The sequence below is a fragment of the Choloepus didactylus genome, chromosome 2, assembly GCF_015220235.1.
Source record: "Choloepus didactylus isolate mChoDid1 chromosome 2, mChoDid1.pri, whole genome shotgun sequence".
Taxonomy (NCBI): Eukaryota; Metazoa; Chordata; class Mammalia; order Pilosa; family Megalonychidae; genus Choloepus; species Choloepus didactylus.
In genome coordinates, this window is record NC_051308.1 from 116,780,717 (window position 1) to 116,803,092 (window position 22,376).

General features: G+C 42.8%; 1 protein-coding gene across 1 annotated transcript; it reads left to right on the forward strand.

Annotated features, from left to right (window-relative positions):
- The first annotated feature begins 53 nt into the window (after positions 1 to 53).
- On the forward strand, positions 54 to 2,266 carry LOC119526746 (histone H2B type 2-E). Its single transcript, XM_037826137.1, has one exon. It carries the CDS (start codon positions 68 to 70, stop codon positions 446 to 448), a length of 381 nt encoding a protein of 126 aa, XP_037682065.1. The 5' UTR covers positions 54 to 67; the 3' UTR covers positions 449 to 2,266.
- Positions 2,267 to 22,376: the final 20,110 nt, after the last annotated feature.

The following is a 22,376-nucleotide window of genomic DNA, read 5'->3' on the forward strand; positions in this document are numbered from 1 at the left end:
GGTTATAAAAGGATCTGGTCCGCCCATTCTCATTTTTTTTTTTTGCTGAGCTGAGTATTGTGTTACAATGCCTGAGCCAGCGAAGTCTGCTCCTGCTCCCAAGAAGGGCTCGAAGAAAGCCGTTACCAAGGCTCAGAAAAAGGATGGCAAGAAGCGTAAGCGCAGCCGGAAGGAGAGCTATTCCATCTACGTGTACAAGGTATTGAAACAGGTTCACCCTGACACCGGTATTTCTTCGAAGGCTATGGGCATCATGAACTCGTTTGTCAACGACATTTTCGAACGCATCGCTGGGGAAGCATCTCGCCTGGCTCATTACAACAAGCGCTCGACCATTACATCTCGGGAGATTCAGACCGCCGTGCGCTTGTTGCTGCCGGGCGAGCTGGCCAAGCACGCCGTGTCCGAGGGCACCAAGGCAGTTACCAAGTACACCAGCTCCAAGTGAGTCTTGCCGGGTCGCGGCGGCGCTCACACGAGTTCACCGGTCTTTTTACTCCAAAGGCTCTTTTCAGAGCCACCCACTTAATCACAAGTAAAGGGCTTTGTTCACTTAACTTTCCCTTTAAAGATCGATTTGTTAAAATAAGTTTAAGAAAATTAGCATCCGTAATCTACAAGATCTTTATGAGTTGAGGTTTTCGGCCCGTAGCTGACTGCTTTTGGATCTAGGACTCGCCTTTATTACTGTGCTTGTTCTTTCCAAAAGAAAGACCTGTTAGGATGCTGGGGATTTGTTCTCTGTTCGCCACCCTTACCCTGATCTATAGAGCGTAGGCGACGCTTTGTTGGGGATGTGCTTTATCCACGTTGCAAAACGGAGTGATTTGTGCTGATCCCATAAAAAAGATCCAGGACACATTAAGATTCCGGGCCCCGGGAACACTGCGCACCAGCTCTACACAAGAATTTTCCAGCCACTTTGAGAGCGGCTTACACGTGGGGTCACCAGTGGCCGCCGTGGAATACCAGCGGGTCTGTACACCTCCCATAGAGCCCGTGCGGCCGCGTCCCAGCATTACCCTGATTGGACCTCATGACTATTCAAAATCCCGCGCCATCCCCTAATTTGTAGAATTCTATTTTCTCTGCTCACTTAAGGATTATAAAACTGTTTTTTTTTTTTTTTTCCACCGGCTTCTGTGGATCATTTTGCATTTAGTGTTCTGCTTGCAACGCTAGGTCCTTAGGTCACTGCAAACCTGGCACTGTTCATTCAGTTCTGGGCTTAAAAGTCACGTCGCAGAGACCTCCACAGATTAGCTACTCAGGAATCCTCGCCTCTCTTGCCCGGGTTTCCTTTCACTCGTGATTAAACTTTCTCGTAGCAGTTGTCGAAAATTGTGTAGTTCGTTTGTTGTCTTTATGGTCTTTATCCTCTAGTTTGCAGGCTCTTGAGGACCAGAGACCTTGCTGGTCTGTTTCTCAGCGGAATCTTCAACGTCAGTCAGGGCCAGGCACATGGTGAAGACTTGGGGAGTGAATATTTGTTGAATTAATTTCCCCATCCCACCTTCTTAATCGTCTTTTTGGATGAATGGATGTATTTTTTTCCATTAGCTGTATCTGAAACCAAGGAGAGAATGGACGTGTTTTTGGAGCTCCTTCCCCAAGACTCTGCCTCTACTCTGCGGCAGCCGGGAGGGGGCCGTGGTACGATTCTTTGTGCCAGAGGGGATGTGGCGCAATGGTAGGACCTCTCTTTACCCTTCCCAGTTGAGAGTAACCTCTTAACGAATTTTTATTAAATTCAGAGCGTTGGTCACTGGAAAGTGAAAATAGCCTTTCCCACCTTCTTTTCTGCCTTCATCCTGATTTTCTGTTCCTCACTGAGATAGCTGTTAATTTACACTATCTCATTTGTTTCTCAGAAGACTTATTTCTGACAGGCAGTACCACAAATAAATATCCCTTTTGTTAATGACGTTGAGAGAAATTAAGTGATTGGTCCATGGCCATGAAGCTACTGTTTTGTCTGCTTTTGTATCCTCAGATGTGAGGACAATTGCATTTTAGTTTTACTTTGTGGAATTGCAGAATGTTGAATTTTTCTGTTGAAGTCATGATTTTACTGTTGAAGACACTAATGGTCTGAACAGTTACTTAATTCTGCTTTGGGCTAAGGGTTCTTGAGTTGATAGCATAGGCTGCATGAATCCAAATGGGCCCAGACATTATCACAAACAATAAATCTTGAATTTCATTCATGTGTGTTTTCAAATGTGTGTAGATGCGATTGTTATTAATAAAGTTACCAATTAACAAAGCTTGCCGGATTTTTTTTTTATCTGCAATATACTCCCTCAAACGAAATTAAGAGAGAGGACCACCACCGTGGTTGTGAGAAAGCTGGGTACTTCTGAACTTAAGGAAGAATATAAGCCTTTAGCCCAAACTCACTTCTCCTCCAGAGGTTCACTGGGGCTGAAATAGCCTGCTAAGAGACCACTTTTAATGCCTAGTAATTGGAAAATATATGACTACAGAGAAGAAAAATTATAAGTTGAAGGCCTCAAGAACGTTTAGGCTCAATAGATAGCTTCAACAGCTAACACTTACAGAGCACTTACTATGTGCTAGGTAGTGTTCTGAACCCTTTACACTTACTAATTAAATCCTCACAAGAATCTTATGAAGTCAATACTATTGTTGTCCCCCATTTTACAGATGAGGCATAGAGATGCCTCTCCTTAGAAACTCTCTTCAGAGAATAAGCTCCTGGTTGAGTGCTTAAGAGACTTGAGAAAGTAGGCTCACTCTCTGAAAACCTGGACCCACCCCTGCTGGATTTTGGTGGGAAATATCTATGATTTAAAACTGAAATGAAACACCACCTGCTTTATTCTATTCAAAATGCACCCTGGATGTAAATCCAGGTGGACGGAGGGAAGGAGGAGGTGGCTAAGGTCTTATTTGCTGCTCTGAAACTTTGAGGGTGGGACTGGGAGGTTTTAGAGGCCATAGCCCAACTCAGTTAGCTTGTTCCCACCATGGTGGGGCTCACCAGCTGGAGTCTTTTCATTAACATAAGAGAACCCTAGTTGCTGGTTGCAGGCCCTTCCTGGGCATGTTGCTCATTAGGAACGAAGCTACAGAGTAAGGAAGAGGGAAAGAGGAGATAGATAGGGTTTGGTGTTTTAACTGGAAAGGGAGGTAATCAGTGATGGTAAGATTAATCCTAAAGAACTTCTTTAAGTATTTCTTTCTCCCACTCAAATATCTTTAACTGCCCTCTCCCCTCTCTTTGCTTATTTTGGGGTTAATAATAATTATTATTATTAAAACAATAATTGTTATCACTTATTGAGCACTTAATATCTACCTGGTCCTCTGCTAAGAGACTTATTTGAATTATCTCTAATTCTCACTTGATAGGTACCATTATTATCCTTATTTTACAGATAAAGGAAATTGAGTTTCTGAGAGGTTAAGTAACTTGTAAAGGATTGTTCAGCAGTCCAGTGCACACTTGTTAAAACCCTGATATTTAAGGCTTTCCATAATTTGCATCTTTTTTTCCATCCCTATCCAGGTTTTCTGCTCTAGTCAAAGTGGTCTATTCACCTTTTCCTACTCCTGCTTGCTCTTTTCTGAGTCTGGATTGGACTGCTTCTTTTTTCTGTCTTGGCCAGACCTTTCTTTCAAGTCAAGGCTATGTCTTCCAGAGTCCCACTCAAATACCACCCCTTAGCTCATTTCTCTGCCATCCCCCAGCCCAATTTTTAAAAATGACTTTACTGAGGTATAATTGGCATACAATAAACATATATTTAAAGTAAAAGTTGCTAAGTTTTGACATATATATATACACTTGTGAGAATATTACCACAATTAAAATATAAACACATCCATCACCCCCTAGAGTTTTCTAGTGCCCCTTCGTAGTCCTTCCTCCCTCCCTCTCCACCAATGGCTTCTTTCCCTCATCCTTGTCTGGAGGCAACCACTGATTAGCTTTATGTCATTATAGATAGTTTGCATATTCTAGAATTTTGCTTAAGTGGAATCAGTCATACACTGTGTATCTTTGTGTTTGGCTTCTTTTGCTCAGCATAATTATTTTGAGATTAATTCATATTGTTGCATGTATCAGTAGTTCATTCCTTTTTATTGTTGTGTAGCATCCCATTGCGTGGCTATGCTACAATTGTTAATCCATTCATCTGGTTGATGGACAATTGGGTTGTTCCTCTTCCTCCATGTTTTAATTTTGATGTTATGTCATGGTGGCTTCAGAGATGAACAAGATAAACTTTCTTTTCTCAAGTGGGAAGGAACTCAATGAGACATGTACACAAATATGTATTCTACTTAAATGGGAGAAGATGCCAGGGTTTCACTCCAATTCTAGGCTCAATACCTCTCTAATCCATACTGTGACCTGCTACCACAGTAATCTTTCTAAAGGACAGATCCGACTTCATCACTTACTGTTCACAAACCACTAGTGGGTTGCCTTACTACCTCAGCTTGGCCATCAAAAGAAAAATTAAAAGTAAAAAGTGTAAAACTTTATGAGTTATTCTTATTCCATATTTAGATTTACAGCGTATCTGGGGCATCCTGCGCCTTTAAGAGGGAGGACATGGCTGATAAGAATATCTGGCACAGGGAATAGGTCTGAGGGGCAGCCCTGTTGGGGTTTCAGAAGCTGACCCTTACTGTGATACTGTCTCTAAGTTGCCTCTCTGAGCTTAGGTTTACTAATTCATTTATATGGGTGATTGGAAATCTGTATCAACTACTTTTATAAATATTTATTAAGTACCTACTAATGTTAAGTTCTGTGCGAAAGGCACTCTGGGAGCGTTTCCTCTTCTTTAATTCCTCAGCATTGTTAGGTATGTATCATTAATTCACTCTGTCATTCCATAATTTATTGTGTCTATTGGATGTCAGGCAATCTGTTGTGTAGTAAGGATACAAGGTTAAATAGAACAGAGTGGTTTCTGCCTTCTTGGATTTTTAGCGATTTTAAACCAGTAACAATAATAAAGTGTGACAAGTGTTAAGATGGGGTGTGCCAGTTTGGATGTATTATGTCTCCCAAAACGCCATGTTCTTTGATGCAATCTTGTGGGGGCAAATGTATTAGTGTAGTTTAGATTGGAATTCTTTGATTGAGTGTTTCCATAGCAATGTGACTCAATCAACTGTGAGTGAAATGTCTGATTGGATAATTTCCATGGAGGTGTTACCTCGCCCATTCAGGGTGGCTGTTAATTGGATCACTGGAGTGATATAAAGGAATTCACCAACAGAAGGACCTCAGAGCAACTGAGAGTGACATTTTGGAAGAGCTGCAGCTAAGAGAGGACAAAACACCCCAAGAGCAAAATTTGGAGAATGCCATTTTGAAACGCAACCTGGGAGCAAGCAGATGCCAGCCACGTGCCTTCCCAGCTAGCAGAGCTTTTCTAATGCCAGTGGTCTTTCTCCAGTGAAGGTACCTGTTGTTGATGCCTTACCTTGGACACTTTATGACCTTGAGACTGTAACTTTGTAACGAAATAAATCCCCGTTATAAAAGCCAGTCCATTTCTGGTGTTTTGCATTCTGGCAGCATTAGCAAAGCAGAACAGAGTAGGACTAAAGGGAGATGGGAGGAATGGAAAGTAGTCCAATGGAGGGCAAGGAGGAGAGTGTAGCAACTTGAGGTGACACAAGTAGGCTGAGCCAGATCTTGCAGGATTAGATCAGACATATGTAGACTGACTTTAAAGAACCTGATTAGATCCTAGGCTGACCTGTCTGTTTAAACAGAAGGAAGATAAATGGTACTGAAAACTTAGAAAACTCCGACTCTGAGGTCACACGGCCTGTGCCCAAGCACCCACTGGGGGCAGATGGCACCCCGACCCTCGAATGAGTGTCAGTCACTGCAATGGGGCTGCCTTTAAAGTGGAAAGGGCTGCATCAGGCCATCATCTGCCTCCAAGTACTAGGAGTAGCCTTCTCATTATAGTTTGGCTTCCCATGCACAGCTGCTTCCACTGAGCTAGTGGACAGATCAGTGAACCTGAATATGTGCTCGTTGGATAGTTATAATTTCTAATTAGGAATTAAGAGCAAGGGCTCTGGAATTCAGACTCCCTGGGATTGAATCTCAACTTTTTAACTTTTTCACTTGCTAGCTTTGTGATCTTGGACAATTTCTGTAACATTTTTGTGCCTCAGTTTCCTTATCTGTACCTTGGGGATAATAAGAATACCTAATGTACCAGTTTCTTATGAGGATAAGTGTGGCCAAGCACTTAGTACTGGGCCTGGCATGTAGTAAGTATGCAATAAATCTAAATACTATGGATAATAATGATTATTACCAGGGTTTATGCATCTGTCCCTTTAGAGTCTGGTCAGTCAGTTCCAGCCCCTCAGAGCCTTTTGTCACTGGTGTACAAACAAAATAGAATTTCTGAGCCTATGAGCCAAGGACCAGAGGCTGGAATGGGGTGACTACAAGCTGGATGGTCATCCTGAGGACCTGGCTGAGTGGCCACTGGCCTTCAGTCTCTTTTCCTACCTCTTCACAGGGAATAAATACAAGTACAGACACCTCCCCAATATTTGAGACAAAATCCTAGTGGTAAAGGAAGAGAGGAGGGGAACATATCTGTTAAAGAAACAGGAACAAAAATCAAAGTTTGGCTGCAGGAAGTTTGGTCATGGGCTCAAAGCTTAGCCTTGAGCTTGCCGGTGCCAAAGTAAGGCAGGGATTCTGAGGGGCTGAAGGATTGCCAATGTCTGGTATGGGGAAGTATGCTGAAATAGCAGGAGACACCTAACTTTTTGCTTTGAGTGGTCTATGATATTCTGAATGGGACTGTGCAGTTCTAAGGGGGACTGTGAGATTCATAATCAAATATAAATTGGCCAAATTTAAAGGTTTGCTAATAGCCAGTGCTGGTTAGCATTGGGGAAATAGATAGGCACTTTGATATACTGTTAGTGGGAGAAGAATTTGGTGCAATCTTTTGGTGGGTAAATTTAGCAATAACTACCAAAATTCTCTTTTCATGTACAAATATAAAACAAAAACTCCTAAACAAAAAAACTCCAAGATATTTGTACGATGTTAAATAGCAGCTTTTCAAAAAGTGTATTTTTAATCCTTGATAATTGGGAAATTAGAACATACACAAACAGATGCAAATGTACTCATTATTCAGCTTCACCAATTATCAACCCAAGTCCAATTTTCAACTGAAGGACAGACTATAACATTTTGAAGCAAATCCTAGACACCATATTATTTTATCCATAAATATTTCCTATTTATTTGTAAAAGGATCACAATATCAAACATGTATAAGACAATTAACAATAATTTCTTAATTTATCAAGTATCCAGTTAATGTTCAAATTTCCAGTTTAATCTACATGTCATCTTTTGAAAAACTTGTTTGTTTGAATATGAATCCAAAGAAGTTCCACACTTTGTGATTGGTTGATATATCTTTAACTCTCCTTTAATGTGTTCCCTGACAATCTCTTTTTCTTATGTGAATTTGTTGAAGAAACTGGGTTGGTTTTTCCTGTAGTTTCCCAATCCAAATTTTGCTGATTGCCTCCCTGTGATGTAGTTTATCATGACCTTCTGCCCTCTGCATTTCCTATAAATTGGTAGTTAGATCATAAGCTTGATTAGATTTAGGTCCACTTTTCCCCGCTTCGCAGGTCTGTTTCATAGGTGGTGCTATTTTTCTTCTATCAGGAGATATGCACTGTCCAGTTGCTTCTCTTTTTGTGATAATCGCGGCTATTGATTCTCAATGCATAGGTCCATTAATTTATTAGGCATTGCAAAATTATTATATTCCAACATATCTCCTCCATTATTAGTTGGAATACTTCAATAGAGAAAGGAGTATTATTTCTAGTAGAAAATACTTAGAAACTACTTAAATATCTATTAGCAGGTGGCAGTAAAGTGATGGGATCCCTTTTAGTGAAAATAAAAAAAAGCATGTTGTCTGTTGATGTGTATGTGTTGTATATAAATAAAACATCTTTTCTGGAATTTCACATAACAAAACTAATAGCTGTGGCTACCCTTAAGGAGAAGAATTTGGTTGGGCCAAAGTGAGGCTTTTACTTTTTCCTTTATACCTTTCGGTACTGTTTAAGTCCTGTGCACTTAAAAAGATTGTCAGCAATTTTTTTTTTTTTGGATAGTGGAATTATTGGCCATTAAAAATAAGTCCCACAAATGAATAACAACCTTGCAAGGTGTTAAAAATGGGGTGGCATTGGGGAAAAAATGCAATCAATGCAAACTAGAGTCTATAATTAACAGAAACATTGTATTATGCTTCCTTTAATATAACAAAGGCAATATACAAAAGCTAAATGCCTATAAGAGAGGGGGATATAAGGGAGGGGTATGGGATTCTTGGCATTGATGATGTTGTCTGAGTCTTTTATTGTACTTTATTTTAATTTTATCTTTTCTTTTGTTGCACTTTAGCTGTCATTTTTTTTTTCTTCCTTTTTCTTTTTCTTTTTGTCTCTCTACCTTTTTTGACTCTTCCTCTTTCTTTGTGGAAGAAATGGAAATGACCTTATATAGAATAGTGGTGGTGGTGGTGAATGCATAACTACATGATTAAACAGGGAACCATTGATTGTTTACATAGGATGGAATATATGGTGTGTGAACAAAACTGTCTTTGAAAAAAAAACGAGTTGATGGAGGAATCTTGAGGACATTATATTGAGTGAAATAAGTCAGACACAAAAAGACAAACATTGTATGATCTCACTGATAGGAATTAATTATAATATGTAAACCCATAGACATGAAATATAGGTTACCAAGATATAGAATGAGGCTAAAGAATGGGGAGCTGTTGCTTATTATGAGCATAAAGTTCAACTAGGGTGAACTTATGCATTTGGAAATGGACAGAGGTGACAGTAGCATGTTATTGTGAGAATAACTAACAGCCCCAAATGGTGTGTGAATGTGGTAGAAAGGGAAAGCTGAGTCTCGTATGTCACCAGAAGGAAAGTTAGAGATTAAAAGATAGGAATGTATAAAACAGTGAATCTTGTGGTGGACAATGTCCGTGATTAACTGTACAAATATTAGAAATTTCTTTCATGAACTAGAACAAATGTGTGACACTATAACTAGAAGTTAATAATAGAGGGGTGTGCTGGTTTGTATGTATTGTGTGCCCCAGAAAAAGCCATATTCATTAATGCATTCTTGTGGGGGCAGACGTATTAGTGTGGATTGGGTTGGAACCTATTGGTTCAGGGTACATGGAGATATGACCCATCCAACTGTAGGTGATAACTCTGATTGGATAATTTCCATGGAGGCATGGCCACACCCATTCACTGTGGGCCTTGTTTAGTTTACTGGAGCACTATATAAGCTCAAAGAGAAGGAGCTCATAACTAGCTGGAGCTGAGACAGACATTTTGAAGACAGCCGTGGGAAACTGATGCAGACATTTTGGAGAATGCCATTTTGAAACGCCAACTGGGAGCAAGCTAACGGAGGTTTTCCGGATGCCAATGGCCTTTCTCCAGTGAAGGTACCCTTTGCTGATGGACACTTTATGGCCTTAAGACTGTAACTGTGTAATCAAATAAACCCCCTTTTATAAAAGCCAGTCCATTTCTGGTGTTTTGCATTCTGGCAGCATTAGCAAATTAGAACAAGGGGTATATAGGGAAAAATGTACCTATTGCAAACTATGTAATACAGCTGGTAATATATATGTATATTTTTGGCTTTAAGATTGGTGTGAACCCATCTTAAGTAGAACCTTTTGATGAGGCTACTTCAGTTACCGTGTGACCCACCTCATTCAGGATGGGTCTTAAGCCCACTCCTGGAGTCCTCGATACACAGAACGAACACAGAGAGAGAATAAAGCCACGGAAGCAGGAAGCTGAAAGCAACGAAACCCGGAAGAAAACGGAGAGACCAAGAGACGTCCCTACAGGCAAAGGCACCAAGGATCACCAGCAGCCGGAGTTCGGGAAGAAAGCATGGCCTGGATGATGCCTCGGTTTGGACATGTTCACGGCCTCAAAGCCGTAAGCTTGTAAACTAATAAATTCCCATTGTCATAAGCCGAACCATTTCATTGCAGCTGCTCGGAGCCACCTAGGAAACTAAAACACCCATCGTCACCAAAAATGCTGCAACCAACATTGTTGCACGTATTCCCTTATGGTCCCATGTAAGAATTTCTTTTGGATGAAAACCCAGGAACAGAATTGCTGTTTTCTAGGGTCCATGTCTCCTCAGTTGCACTAAGGAGGGACAGGCTTCTACCACCGAGGCAGCAGGACTGCCCCGAGCCCACATCTAGGCCAACACGCAACTTCCCGCCCAACGTTCACAGAACTCTGCTTGCATCCCTCTTGCCGTCTATCACAGGACACTTTCCGCCGTAGCTGTGATGTCAGGGTCACCACCCCACAAAAACAGGCCTCAGGTTGTGTGTGCAAGCACAGAGCAATGACAGAGGCACACTCAACGGAACACTAAGACTTACCACCGCTGAGATGATTTTTTTCTTTCTTTGTAGTTTTCCCTAGCCAGTGTATTTCAAACTGTGGGCTGCAACCCATTAGTGGATTCTGAATTCAATTTACTGGGTAGAGCTCTCCTTTTCTTTTTCAGTAGCCCCTTATTTAAGCAGCAGAGGAGAGGAAACAGTATCAGAATATATCACAAACGGTACATATCATTGTGTGACACTTGTTGCCATTTCTGTGTTTGTGTGAGTGTGGCCGAGAGGCAATATAAAATGTATTTCTTACTGTGGCCTGAGGTCAGAAGTTTGCTCTACTGTACATATCTTCTCGATGCCATTTTTGTATCTACCGCACGTATCGCCTCCCCCTGCAACAATGAGTCTAATACAAAAGAAAAGCGAAACGCAAAACCTAGGCTCAAATTCCGCTGTGGACGCTCTACAGCCAGGTGGCCCACCTTCCCAGGTGTCTCATCTACACCCCAAATTTCCTTATCTGTGAGACGGGAAAGAAAGCTCTTCCTGCTTCCCCGAGTTGTCGTGCAGTCAAGTGAGAGGACGTAAGGGAAAGGCCTTTGTGAGTTATAATCACGGCACTCGGGAACCCAAGTATTTTGACCGTGGTGGCGGGCGGTGGTGCTGGGGGACCCCCAGGGAGAGCTTCAGAGGGTTGACTCCCGAAGACTAGACAGTAGGCCTGCGGAGGAGGGGAAGGGGTCTGGACAGAAGAAAGGATTTGGCCAAGTCATGAGTGTGGTTGGGGATTGCAGATATTGGGCACGGCCAGAATAACACCCGTGCAGGTAGGGGAGCAGCTGGCGAACATCCGGTCAAAGGCCAGGAAGGTGACCTTCTCAGTTTCGTTTTAATGTTTCTGACTGGCTAATAACAAGTATTAACATGTTTCTGTTGTGTTTATGTTGGGTCAGCCAGTGCGCTCATCATTCTGGGGGAATTACTTCTTCAAATGTCTTCCAAGGCCACCACCACCGGGTAGGTAGCATCACCCCCGTTTTACAGATGAGGAACTGAGGCCTGGTGAGATTAAGCATCTTGCCAAAGTCACGCGGGTCGTGAGAGGCAGAGCCGGGACTTTGCCTCAAGTCTGTGGCCGAGCACTCAGCCTCCGCTCCTCTGTTCTGACTGCTGTGTGTGGGCGTGGATCTCAGTCTGAAGGTGATGGGGTGGAGGGCACGGAGAGATTTTCACATCAAACGCGTGACAAGCTCGGCGCTGGCACAGGGTGGAGGTTTTTCCCCTCTTGATGAAGGTGGGGACAGGAGGGGAGTGGGTAAGGAGGTAGAGAAGACTCTGTTGAAGCAGTGGGGCCCTCGACCCTGTACCTCCATCACTTCCCCTCTCTGAGCTTGCAAGTCAGGCTCTTCACTTTGTGGTTTTTGCTGCAGTGTGAACCTCGGAGTCCCGGCACTTTGGTCCGAGTCCCTGGCCCTCCCTGGTGCTCACTAGCTGCGGGAACTCGGGCGAAACACTCAAAGCTTCCTAGTCTGCAAAACTAAGATAAAACACCTACCTGCCTTGCAGGGTTGTCGTGGTGATTAAAGGAGATAAGACATGTAAAACACGATGCCTTTTGCAGATTTAGCGGTCACCAAGCTTAATGAACATCAAGTTATTGATATTTCTGAACTTCAGGGTGGAACATGACCCTATCCATCCCATCTTTACCTCCTTGGAAGAGGATGGGCCTCTGGGACATACTCTCTCCTGGTGGGCTCTTAGGGCTCCCCGGCTATCCCGCTTGGTCTCTTGGAGTTCTTCTTCTGCCAGCTTCCGTCGATGTTCTTGATCGCCCAGGATACCCGCCTCTGCCCTCTTCCCCCCAACCGCTGGGTAGATCTCATGTGATCCCCTGCCTTCTGTTATCCCAACTGTCCATCTGCTTAGGGCTTCCCCCAAAGCATCTCCAGCCGAACCCTTGTGCCGAACAGATGGGGGTTCCTAATTCCTGGTGGGTCCGTCCGCCTGGATGGATGGCAGGACTCTCAGCTTCAACGTAGGGAGGACCTTTGTGCGTGTTCTTGATTTCAAAAGGAATTTCTTCTCTCCACTTTCCCAGCCATAGTGAAATGTACCACCGTCTCCCCAGCTCCTCGGGCCGGAAGCTCCTTCCTCTGCCACATGCTCCAAATGTGTAAATCACCAAATCTTAACAAACCTACCTTCTCCGATTCCCTCGAACCCATCGCTTCATCTCTGTCCACTCCTAGCCGCTGCCTTAGCTGAGGTTGCCATCAGCTCCGTCTGATCGAAGGACCCACGGTCCGATCAATAACACCTGTTCCGTGGCAGACTTCCCAGAAGCAGGCTGAACATGATGAAAAATTTCAAGGGAATGCAAACTGCTCTTTGCCTGATTTTCTTTTCTTTAAGCCTAATCTGAGAGTGGGGAACTACTGACGAACCTGAAATGATTAGATGTTGATACTGACATTAAAAAAAAGAAAATTGGGTACTACTTTGCCCCAGTTTCTCAAACCAACAAAGACACTCCCAAAGTTTCCTGTTAGGTCTGGGAGGTTTGGCCTTCACCGGATAGTGACAAAAGGTGTCAAATCTGTGACTAGACTCCCTGTGGCAGTTTAGGGAACCCCGAAGGCCCTGGAGAATTCTCCATCGCCTCCCCAACTCTGCACTCACAGGGAGACCAGGATCTGGTAGCCCTGGCCCTGTGGGGCAAATCCCCAAGACAGCTGCTGAAAGGTGGGGCAAGGCAGCAGTGTCCTGCCAAGGTCTGACTCCTGGCTGGGTGAGAGGGATCGGGTCAGATGGGCACCCCCTTCCTGGGAAAGCGAGTGGGCTTGTACCGCCTGACATTTCCTGGAACTACGAGAGGCCGGGCTGGTCACCGGGGCCTGAGCGAGTAGAGGACCCCTCCACGGTCGCGGTCTGGAGCCTCTGTTGTGCAGCAGCCCTGGAAAAGAGATGGATGAGAGAAACAAGGTCCTGCCCTCGGGGCTCACCCTTGACAGGGAAACAGGAAAAGCCACCCAAGGAGGCCCTCCACTGCCCTGCACCAGCCAAGAGAGACCAGGCCCTGGGTGACTCCATGCGCTTCCTTCCCTCTATCCTCAAAACTCGTTTCACACCCTGCAGTCTTTGAGTTGGGTGGGTGAGCACTCCACTGGAGTGGCAGGAAGGTTAGAGGTGGCTGGAAAAGTGAGGAGAGGGCTGAGAGCAGGACATAAGCCATTCCCACTAAGCTAGGGACCCCCGAGCTGCCTCAGCCATGACATATGATGGGCTGTCCTGAAATCCCAGAGCCAAGGGGAGGTCTCGGGTGTCTTCTTTTAAAATCGGATTTAGGAGGCGGGGCAAGATGGCAGACTGGTGAGCTGTATGTTTTAGTTACTCCTCCAGGAAAGTAGGTAAAAAGCCAGGAACTGCGTGGACTGGACACCACAGAGCAATCTGTCTTTGGGCATACTTCATACAACACTCATGAAAACGTGGAACTGCTGAGATCAGCGAAATCTGTAAGTTTTTGCGGCCAGGGGACCCGCGCCCCTCCCTGCCAGGCTCAGTCCCGGGGGAGGAGGGGCTGTCAGCTCCAGGAAGGAGAAGGGAGAATTGCAGTGGCTGCTCTTACCGGAAACTCATTCTACTGATTCAAACTCCAACCATAGATAGACTGAGGCCAGACACCAGAGACTCTGAGAGCAGCCAGCCCAGCAGAGAGGAGACAGGCATAGAAAAAAAACAACACGAAAAACTCCAAAATAAGGGCGGAGGATTTTTGGAGTTCTGGTGAACACGGAAGGGGGAGGGGCGGAGATCAGGCCTTGAGGCGCATATGCAAATCCCGAAGCAAGGCTGATCTCTCTGCCCTGGGCACTTTTCCTTAATGGCCCTGGTTGCTTTGTCTATTAGCATTTCAATAACCCATTAGATCTCTGAGGAGGGCCGTTTTTTTTTTTTTTTTTTTTTTTTTTTTAAATCCTTTTTGCTTTTTCTAAAACAATTACTCTAAGAAGCTCAATACAGAAAGCTTCAAAGAATTGAAATTTGGGCACGTCAAGTCAAGAGCAGAACTAAGAGAGCTCTGAGACAAAAGGCAATAATCCAGTGGCTGAGAAAATTCACTAAACAACACAACTTCCCAAGAAAAGGGGGGTGTCCGCTCACAGCCACCATCCTGGTGGACAGGAAACACTCCTGCCCATCGCCAGCCCCATAGCCCAGAGCGGCCCCAGACAACCCAGTGTGACGGAAGTGCTTCAAATAACAGGCACACACCACAAAACTGGGCGTGGACATTAGCCTTCCCTGCAACCTCAGCTGAATGTCCCAGAGCTGGGAAGGGGGAGCAGTGTGAATTAACAGAGCCCCATTCAGCCATCATTTGAGCAGACTGGGAGCCTCCCAACACAGCCCAGCAGCCCAGAACTGCCCTGGGGGGACGGCACTCACCTGCGACATAGCACAGTCATCCCTCAACAGAGGACCCGGGGTGCACAGCCTGGAAGAGGGGCCCACTTGCAAGTCTCAGGAGCCATACGCCAATACCAAAGACTTGTGGGTCAGTGGCAGAGACAAACTGTGGCAGGACTGAACTGAAGGATTAGACTATTGCAGTAGCTTTAAAACTCTAGGATCATCAGGGAGATTTGATTGTTAGGGCCACCCCCCCTCCCCGACTGCCCAGAAACACGCCCCACATACAGGGCAGGCAACACCAACTACACACGCAAGCTTGGGACACCAATTGGGCCCCACAAGACTCACTCCCCCACTCACCAAAAAGGCTAAGCAGGGGAGATCTGGCTTGTGGAGAACAGGTGGCTTGTGGACGCCACCTGCTGGTTAGTTAGAGAAAGTGTACTCCACGAAGCTGTAGATCTGATAAATTAGAGATAAGGACTTCAACTGGTCTACAAACCCTAAAAGAACCCTATCAAGGTCAGCAAATGCCACGAGGCCAAAAACAACAGAAAATTATAAAGCATATGAAAAAAACCAGACGATATGGATAACCCAAGCCCAAGCACCCAAATCAAAAGACCAGAAGAGACACACCTAGAGCAGCTACTCAAAGAACTAAAGATGAACAATGAGACCCTAGTACGGGATATGAAGGAAATCAAGAAGACCCTAGAAGAGCATAAAGAAGACATTGCAAGACTAAATAAAAAAATGGATGATCTTATGGAAATTAAAGAAACTGTTGACCAAATTAAAAAGATTCTGGACACTCATAGTACAAGACTAGAGGAAGTTGAACAACGAATCAGTGACCTGGAAGATGACAGAATGGAAAATGAAAGCATAAAAGAAAGAATGGGGAAAAAAATTGAAAAACTCGAAATGGACCTCAGGGATATGATAGATAATATGAAACGTCCGAATATAAGACTCATTGGTGTCCCAGAAGGGGAAGAAAAGGGTTAAGGTCTAGGAAGAGTATTCAAAGAAATTGTTGGGGAAAACTTCCCAAATCTTCTAAACAACATAAATACACAAATCATAAATGCTCAGCGAACTCCAAATAGAATAAATCCAAAAAAAACCCACTCCGAGACATATACTGATCACACTGTCAAACATAGAAGAGAAGGAGCAAGTTCTGAAAGCAGCAAGAGAAAAGCAATTCACTACATACAAAGGAAACAGCATAAGACTAAGTAGTGACTACTCAGCAGCCACCATGGAGGCAAGAAGGCAGTGGCACGATATATTTAAAATTCTGAGTGAGAGGAATTTCCAGCCAAGAATACTTTATCCAGCAAAGCTCTCCTTCAAATTTGAGGGAGAGCTTAAATTTTTCACAGACAAAGAAATGCTGAGAGAATTTGCTAACAAGAGACCTGCCCTACTGGAGATACTAAAGGGAGCCCTACAGACAGAGAAACAAAACAGGACAGAGAGACTTGGAGAAAGGTTCAGTACTAAAGAGATTCGGTATGGGTACTTTAAGGATATTAATAGAGAGAGGGAAAAATATGGCAAACATAATCCAAAGGATAAGATGGCCGATTCAAGAAATGCCTTCACGGTTTTAACGTTGAATGTAAATGGATTAAACTCCCCAATTAAAAGATATAGATTCGCAGAATGGATCAAAAAAAATGAACCATCAATATGTTGCATACAAGAGACTCATCTTAGACACAGGGACACAAAGAAACTGAAAGTGAAAGGATGGAAAAAATATTTCATGCAAGCTACAGCCAAAAGAAAGCAGGTGTAGCAATATTAATCTCAGATAAAATAGACTTCAAATGCAGGGATGTTTTGAGAGACAAAGAAGGCCACTACATACTAATAAAAGGGGCAATTCAGCAAGAAGAAATAACAATCGTAAATGTCTATGCACCCAATCAAGGTGCCACAAAATACATGAGAGAAACATTGGCAAAACTAAAGGAAGCAATTGATGTTTCCACAATAATTGTGGGAGACTTCAACACATCACTCTCTCCTATAGATAGATCAACCAGACAGAAGACCAATAAGGAAATTGAAAACCTAAACAATCTGATAAATGAATTAGATTTAACAGACATCTACAGGACATTACATCCCAAATCAACAGGATACACATACTTTTCTAGTGCTCACGGAACTTTCTCCAGAATAGATCATATGCTGGGACATAAAACAAGCCTCAATAAATTTAAAAAGATTGAAATTATTCAAAGCACATTCTCTGACCACAATGGAATACAATTAGAAGTCAATAACCATCAGAGACTTAGAAAATTCACAAATACCTGGAGGTTAAACAACACACTCCTAAACAATCAGTGGGTTAAAGAAGAAATAGCAAGAGAAATTGCTAAATATATAGAGACGAATGAAAATGAGAACACAACATACCAAAACCTATGGGATGCAGCAAAAGCAGTGCTAAGGGGGAAATTTATAGCACTAAACGCATATATTAAAAAGGAAGAAAGAGCCAAAATCAAAGAACTAATGGATCAACTGAAGAAGCTAGAAAATGAACAGCAAACCAATCCTAAACCAAGTACAAGAAAAGAAATAACAAGGATTAAAGCAGAAATAAATGACATAGAGAACAAAAAAACAATAGAAAGGATAAATATCACCAAAAGTTGGTTCTTTGAGAAGATCAACAAGATTGACAAGCCCCTAGCTAGACTGACAAAATCAAAAAGAGAGAAGACCCATATAAACAAAATAATGAATGAAAAAGGTGACATAACTGCAGATCCTGAAGAAATTAAAAAAATTATAAGAGGATATTATGAACAACTGTATGGCAACAAACTGGATAATGTAGAAGAAATGGACAATTTCCTGGAAACATATGAACAACCTAGACTGACCAGAGAAGAAATAGAAGACCTCAACCAACCCATCACAAGCAAAGAGATCCAATCAGTCATCAAAAATCTTCCCACAAATAAATGCCCAGGGCCAGATGGCTTCACAGGGGAATTCTACCAAACTTTCCAGAAAGAACTGACACCAATCTTACTCAAACTCTTTCAAAACATTGAAAAAAATGGAACACTACCTAATTCATTTTATGAAGCTAACATCAATCTAATACCAAAACCAGGCAAAGATGCTACAAAAAAGGAAAACTACCGGCCAATCTCCCTAATGAATATAGATGCAAAAATCCTCAACAAAATACTTGCAAATCGAATCCAAAGACACATTAAAAAAATCATACACCATGACCAAGTGGGGTTCATTCCAGGCATGCAAGGATGGTTCAACATAAGAAAAACAATCAATGTATTACAACACATTAAAAACTCGAAAGGGAAAAATCAATTGATCATCTCAATAGATGCTGAAAAAGCATTTGACAAAATCCAACATCCGTTTTTGATAAAAACACTTCAAAAGGTAGGAATTGAAGGAAACTTCCTCAACATGATAAAGAGCATATATGAAAAACCCACAGCCAGCATAGTACTCAATGGTGAGAGACTGAAAGCCTTCCCTCTAAGATCAGGAACAAGACAAGGATGCCCGCTGTCACCACTGTTATTCAACATTGTGCTGGAAGTGCTAGCCAGGGCAATCCGGCAAGACAAAGAAATAAAAGGCATCCAAATTGGAAAAGAAGAAGTAAAACTGTCATTGTTTGCAGATGATATGATCTTATATCTAGAAAACCCTGAGAAATCAACGATACACCTACTAGAGCTAATAAACAAATTTAGCAAAGTAGCGGGATACAAGATTAATGCACATAAGTCAGTAATGTTTCTATATGCTAGAAATGAACAAACTGAAGAGACACTCAAGAAAAAGATACCATTTTCAATAGCAACTAAAAAAATCAAGTACCTAGGAATAAACTTAACCAAAGATGTAAAAGACCTATACAAAGAAAACTACATAACTCTACTAAAGAAATAGAAGGGGACCTTAAAAGATGGAAAAATATTCCATGTTCATGGATAGGAAGGCTAAATGTCATTAAGATGTCAATTCTACCCAAACTCATCTACAGATTCAATGCAATCCCAATCAAAATTCCAACAACCTACTTTGCAGACTTGGAAAAGCTAGTTATCAAATTTATTTGGAAAGGGAAGATGCCTCGAATTGCTAAAGACACTTTAAAAAAGAAAACGAAGTGGGAGGACTTACACTCCCTGACTTTGAAGCTTATTATAAAGCCACAGTTGCCAAAACAGCATGGTACTGGCACAAAGATAGACATATAGATCAATGGAATCGAATTGAGAATTCAGAGATAGACCCTCAGATCTATGGCCGACTGATCTTTGATAAGGCCCCCAAAGTCACCGAACTGAGCCATAATGGTCTTTTCAACAAATGGGGCTGGGAGAGTTGGATATCCATATCCAAAAGAATGAAAGAGGACCCCTACCTCACCCCCCTACACAAAAATTAACTCAAAATGGACCAAAGATCTCAATATAAAAGAAAGTACCATTAAACTCCTAGAAGATAATGTAGGAAAACATCTTCAAGACCTTGTATTAGGAGGCCACTTCCTAGACTTTACACCCAAAGCACAAGCAACAAAAGAGAAAATAGATAAATGGGAACTCCTCAAGCTTAGAAGTTTCTGCACCTCAAAGGAATTTCTCAAAAAGGTAAAGAGGCAGCCAACTCAATAGGAAAAAATTTTTGGAAACCATGTATCTGACAAAAGACTGATATCTTGCATATATAAAGAAATCCTACAACTCAATGACAATAGTACAGACAGCCCAATTATAAAATGGGCAAAAGATATGAAAAGACAGTTCTCTGAAGAGGAAATACAAATGGCCAAGAAACACATGAAAAAATGTTCAGCTTCACTAGCTATTAGAGAGATGCAAATTAAGACCACAATGAGATACCATCTAACACCGGTTAGAATGGCTGTCATTAAACAAACAGGAAACTACAAATGCTGGAGGGGATGTGGAGAAATTGGAACTCTTATTCATTGTTGGTGGGACTGTATAATGGTTCAGCCACTCTGGAAGTCAGTCTGGCAGTTCCTTAGAAAACTAGAGATAGAGCTACCATTCGATCCAGCGATTGCACTTCTCGGTATATACCCGGAAGATCGGAAAGCAGTGACACGAACAGATATCTGCACGCCAATGTTCATAGCAGCATTATTCACAATTGCCAAGAGATGGAAACAACCCAAATGTCCTTCAACAGATGAGTGGATAAATAAAATGTGGTATATACACACGATGGAATACTACGCGGCAGTAAGAAGGAACGATCTGGTGAAACATATGACAACATGGATGAACCTTGAAGACATAATGCTGAGCGAAATAAGCCAGGCACAAAAAGAGAAATATTATATGCTACCACTAATGTGAACTTTGAAAAATGTAAAACAAATGGTTTATAATGTAGAATGTAGGGGAACTAGCAGTAGAGAGCAATTAAGGAAGGGGGAACAATAATCCAAGAAGAACAGATAAGCTATTTAACGTTCTGGGGATGCCCAGAAATGACTATGGTCTGTTAATTTCTGATGGATGTAGTAGGAACAAGTTCACTGAAATGTTGCTATAGTATGTAACTTTCTTGGGGTAAAGTAGGAACATGTTGGAAGTTAAGCAGTTATCTTAGGATAGTTGTCTTTTTCTTACTCCCTTGCTATGGTCTCTTGAAATGTTCTTTTATTGTATGTTTGTTTTCTTTTTAACTTTTTTTTTTCATACAGTTGATTTGAAAAAAGAAGGGAAAGTTAAAAAAAAAAAAAAAAAAGAAAAAAGACAAACAAGGGAAAAAAAAAAAAAAAAAAAAACGATTTTGTGCCCCCTTGAGGAGCCTGTGGAGAATGCAGGGGTATTCGCCTACCCCACCTCCATGGTTGCTAACATGACCACAGACATAGGGGACTGGTGGTTTGATGGGTTGAGCCCTCTACCATAAGTTTTACCCTTGGGAAGACGGTTGCGGCAAAGGAGAGGCTAGGCCTCCCTGTATTTGTGCCTAAGAGTCTCCTCCTGAATGCCTCTTTGTTGCTCAGATGTGGCCCTCTCTCTCTGGCTAAGCCAACTTGAAAGGTGAAATCACTGCCCTCCCCCCTACGTGGGATCAGACACCCAGGGAAGTGAATCTCCCTGGCAACGTGGAATATGACTCCCGGGGAGGAATGTAGACCCGGCATCGTGGGATGGAGAACATCTTCTTGACCAAAAGGGGGATGTGAAAGGAAATGAAATAAGCTTCAGTGGCAGAGAGATTCCAAAACGAGCCGAGAGATCACTCTGGTGGGCACTCTTACGCACACTTTAGACAACCTTTTTTAGGTTCTAAAGAATTGGGGTAGCTGGTGGTGGATACCTGAAACTATTAAACTACAACCCAGAACCCATGAATCTCGAAGACAGTTGTATAAAAATGTAGCTTATGAGGGGTGACAGTGGGATTGGGAATGCCATAAGGACCAAACTCCACTTTGTCTAGTTTATGGATCGATGTGTAGAAAAGTAGGGGAAGCAAACAAACAGACAAAGGTACCTAGTGTTCTTTTTTACTTCAATTGCTCTTTTTCACTCTAATTATTATTCTTGTTATTTTTGTGTGTGTGCTAATGAAGGTGTCAGGGATTGATTTAGGTGATGAATGTACAACTATGTAATGGTACTGTAAACAATCGAAAGTACAATTTGTTTTGTATGACTGCGTGGTATGTGAATATATCTCAATAAAATGATGATTAAAAAAAAAAAAAATCGGATTTAGTGTCAGTTTAGGGAGTATGATCCTTGGGGGGAAGGGCCGTGACATGCTGGAAACACACCCATCCTCTGAGAACTTGAGGCTGCAGCTCTGAAAGCAAACTTTGCTGAATGAGACGCTGTGTGCAAATGTGCTGTCCCCACACAGCTCTAAGTCACTACTGCTTCTGCTTTTAACTCAGAGTATGGATCCCAAGGATCCTGACCCGCCTGTGCGTCTGAGCAGGGAATGAGACCCTGAGGCCTATTCTGAAAATACCTGTGAGCCTGGGGGCCTGAAAGGGGCGGGGGGGTGGGGGATGGGAGGTGGGGGGGGTGGACCCCACTGACAGGAGGCCACAGTCCAACACTGCTCTCTCCTTCCGCCTTTTCTGTACTCCTTGCAGAGGGCAAGAAGTGTTCAAACGTGGACCCGCCTTGGTTTCTTCTGTGAATTCTCACCGATCCCTGTAACGCTTTTTACCTGTCACCTGTGCAGACATAAAACATTAAAACACAAACACGGAAAAACCGTGGCCCCTTCCAGATGCAAATAAACGATGACCAGGAAGGTTAAGAAGAAGTGTCGTCATCTAAGACCCACACAGTTGCCTGTACCTGAGCTTTGTGCAACGGTGGGCTCTGCCAGACCCTGTCCCACTCCCGGGGTAGAACGGGCTCATTCCTGGGAGACAAAGAGGCCTTAGACTTCCACTCTCACCTA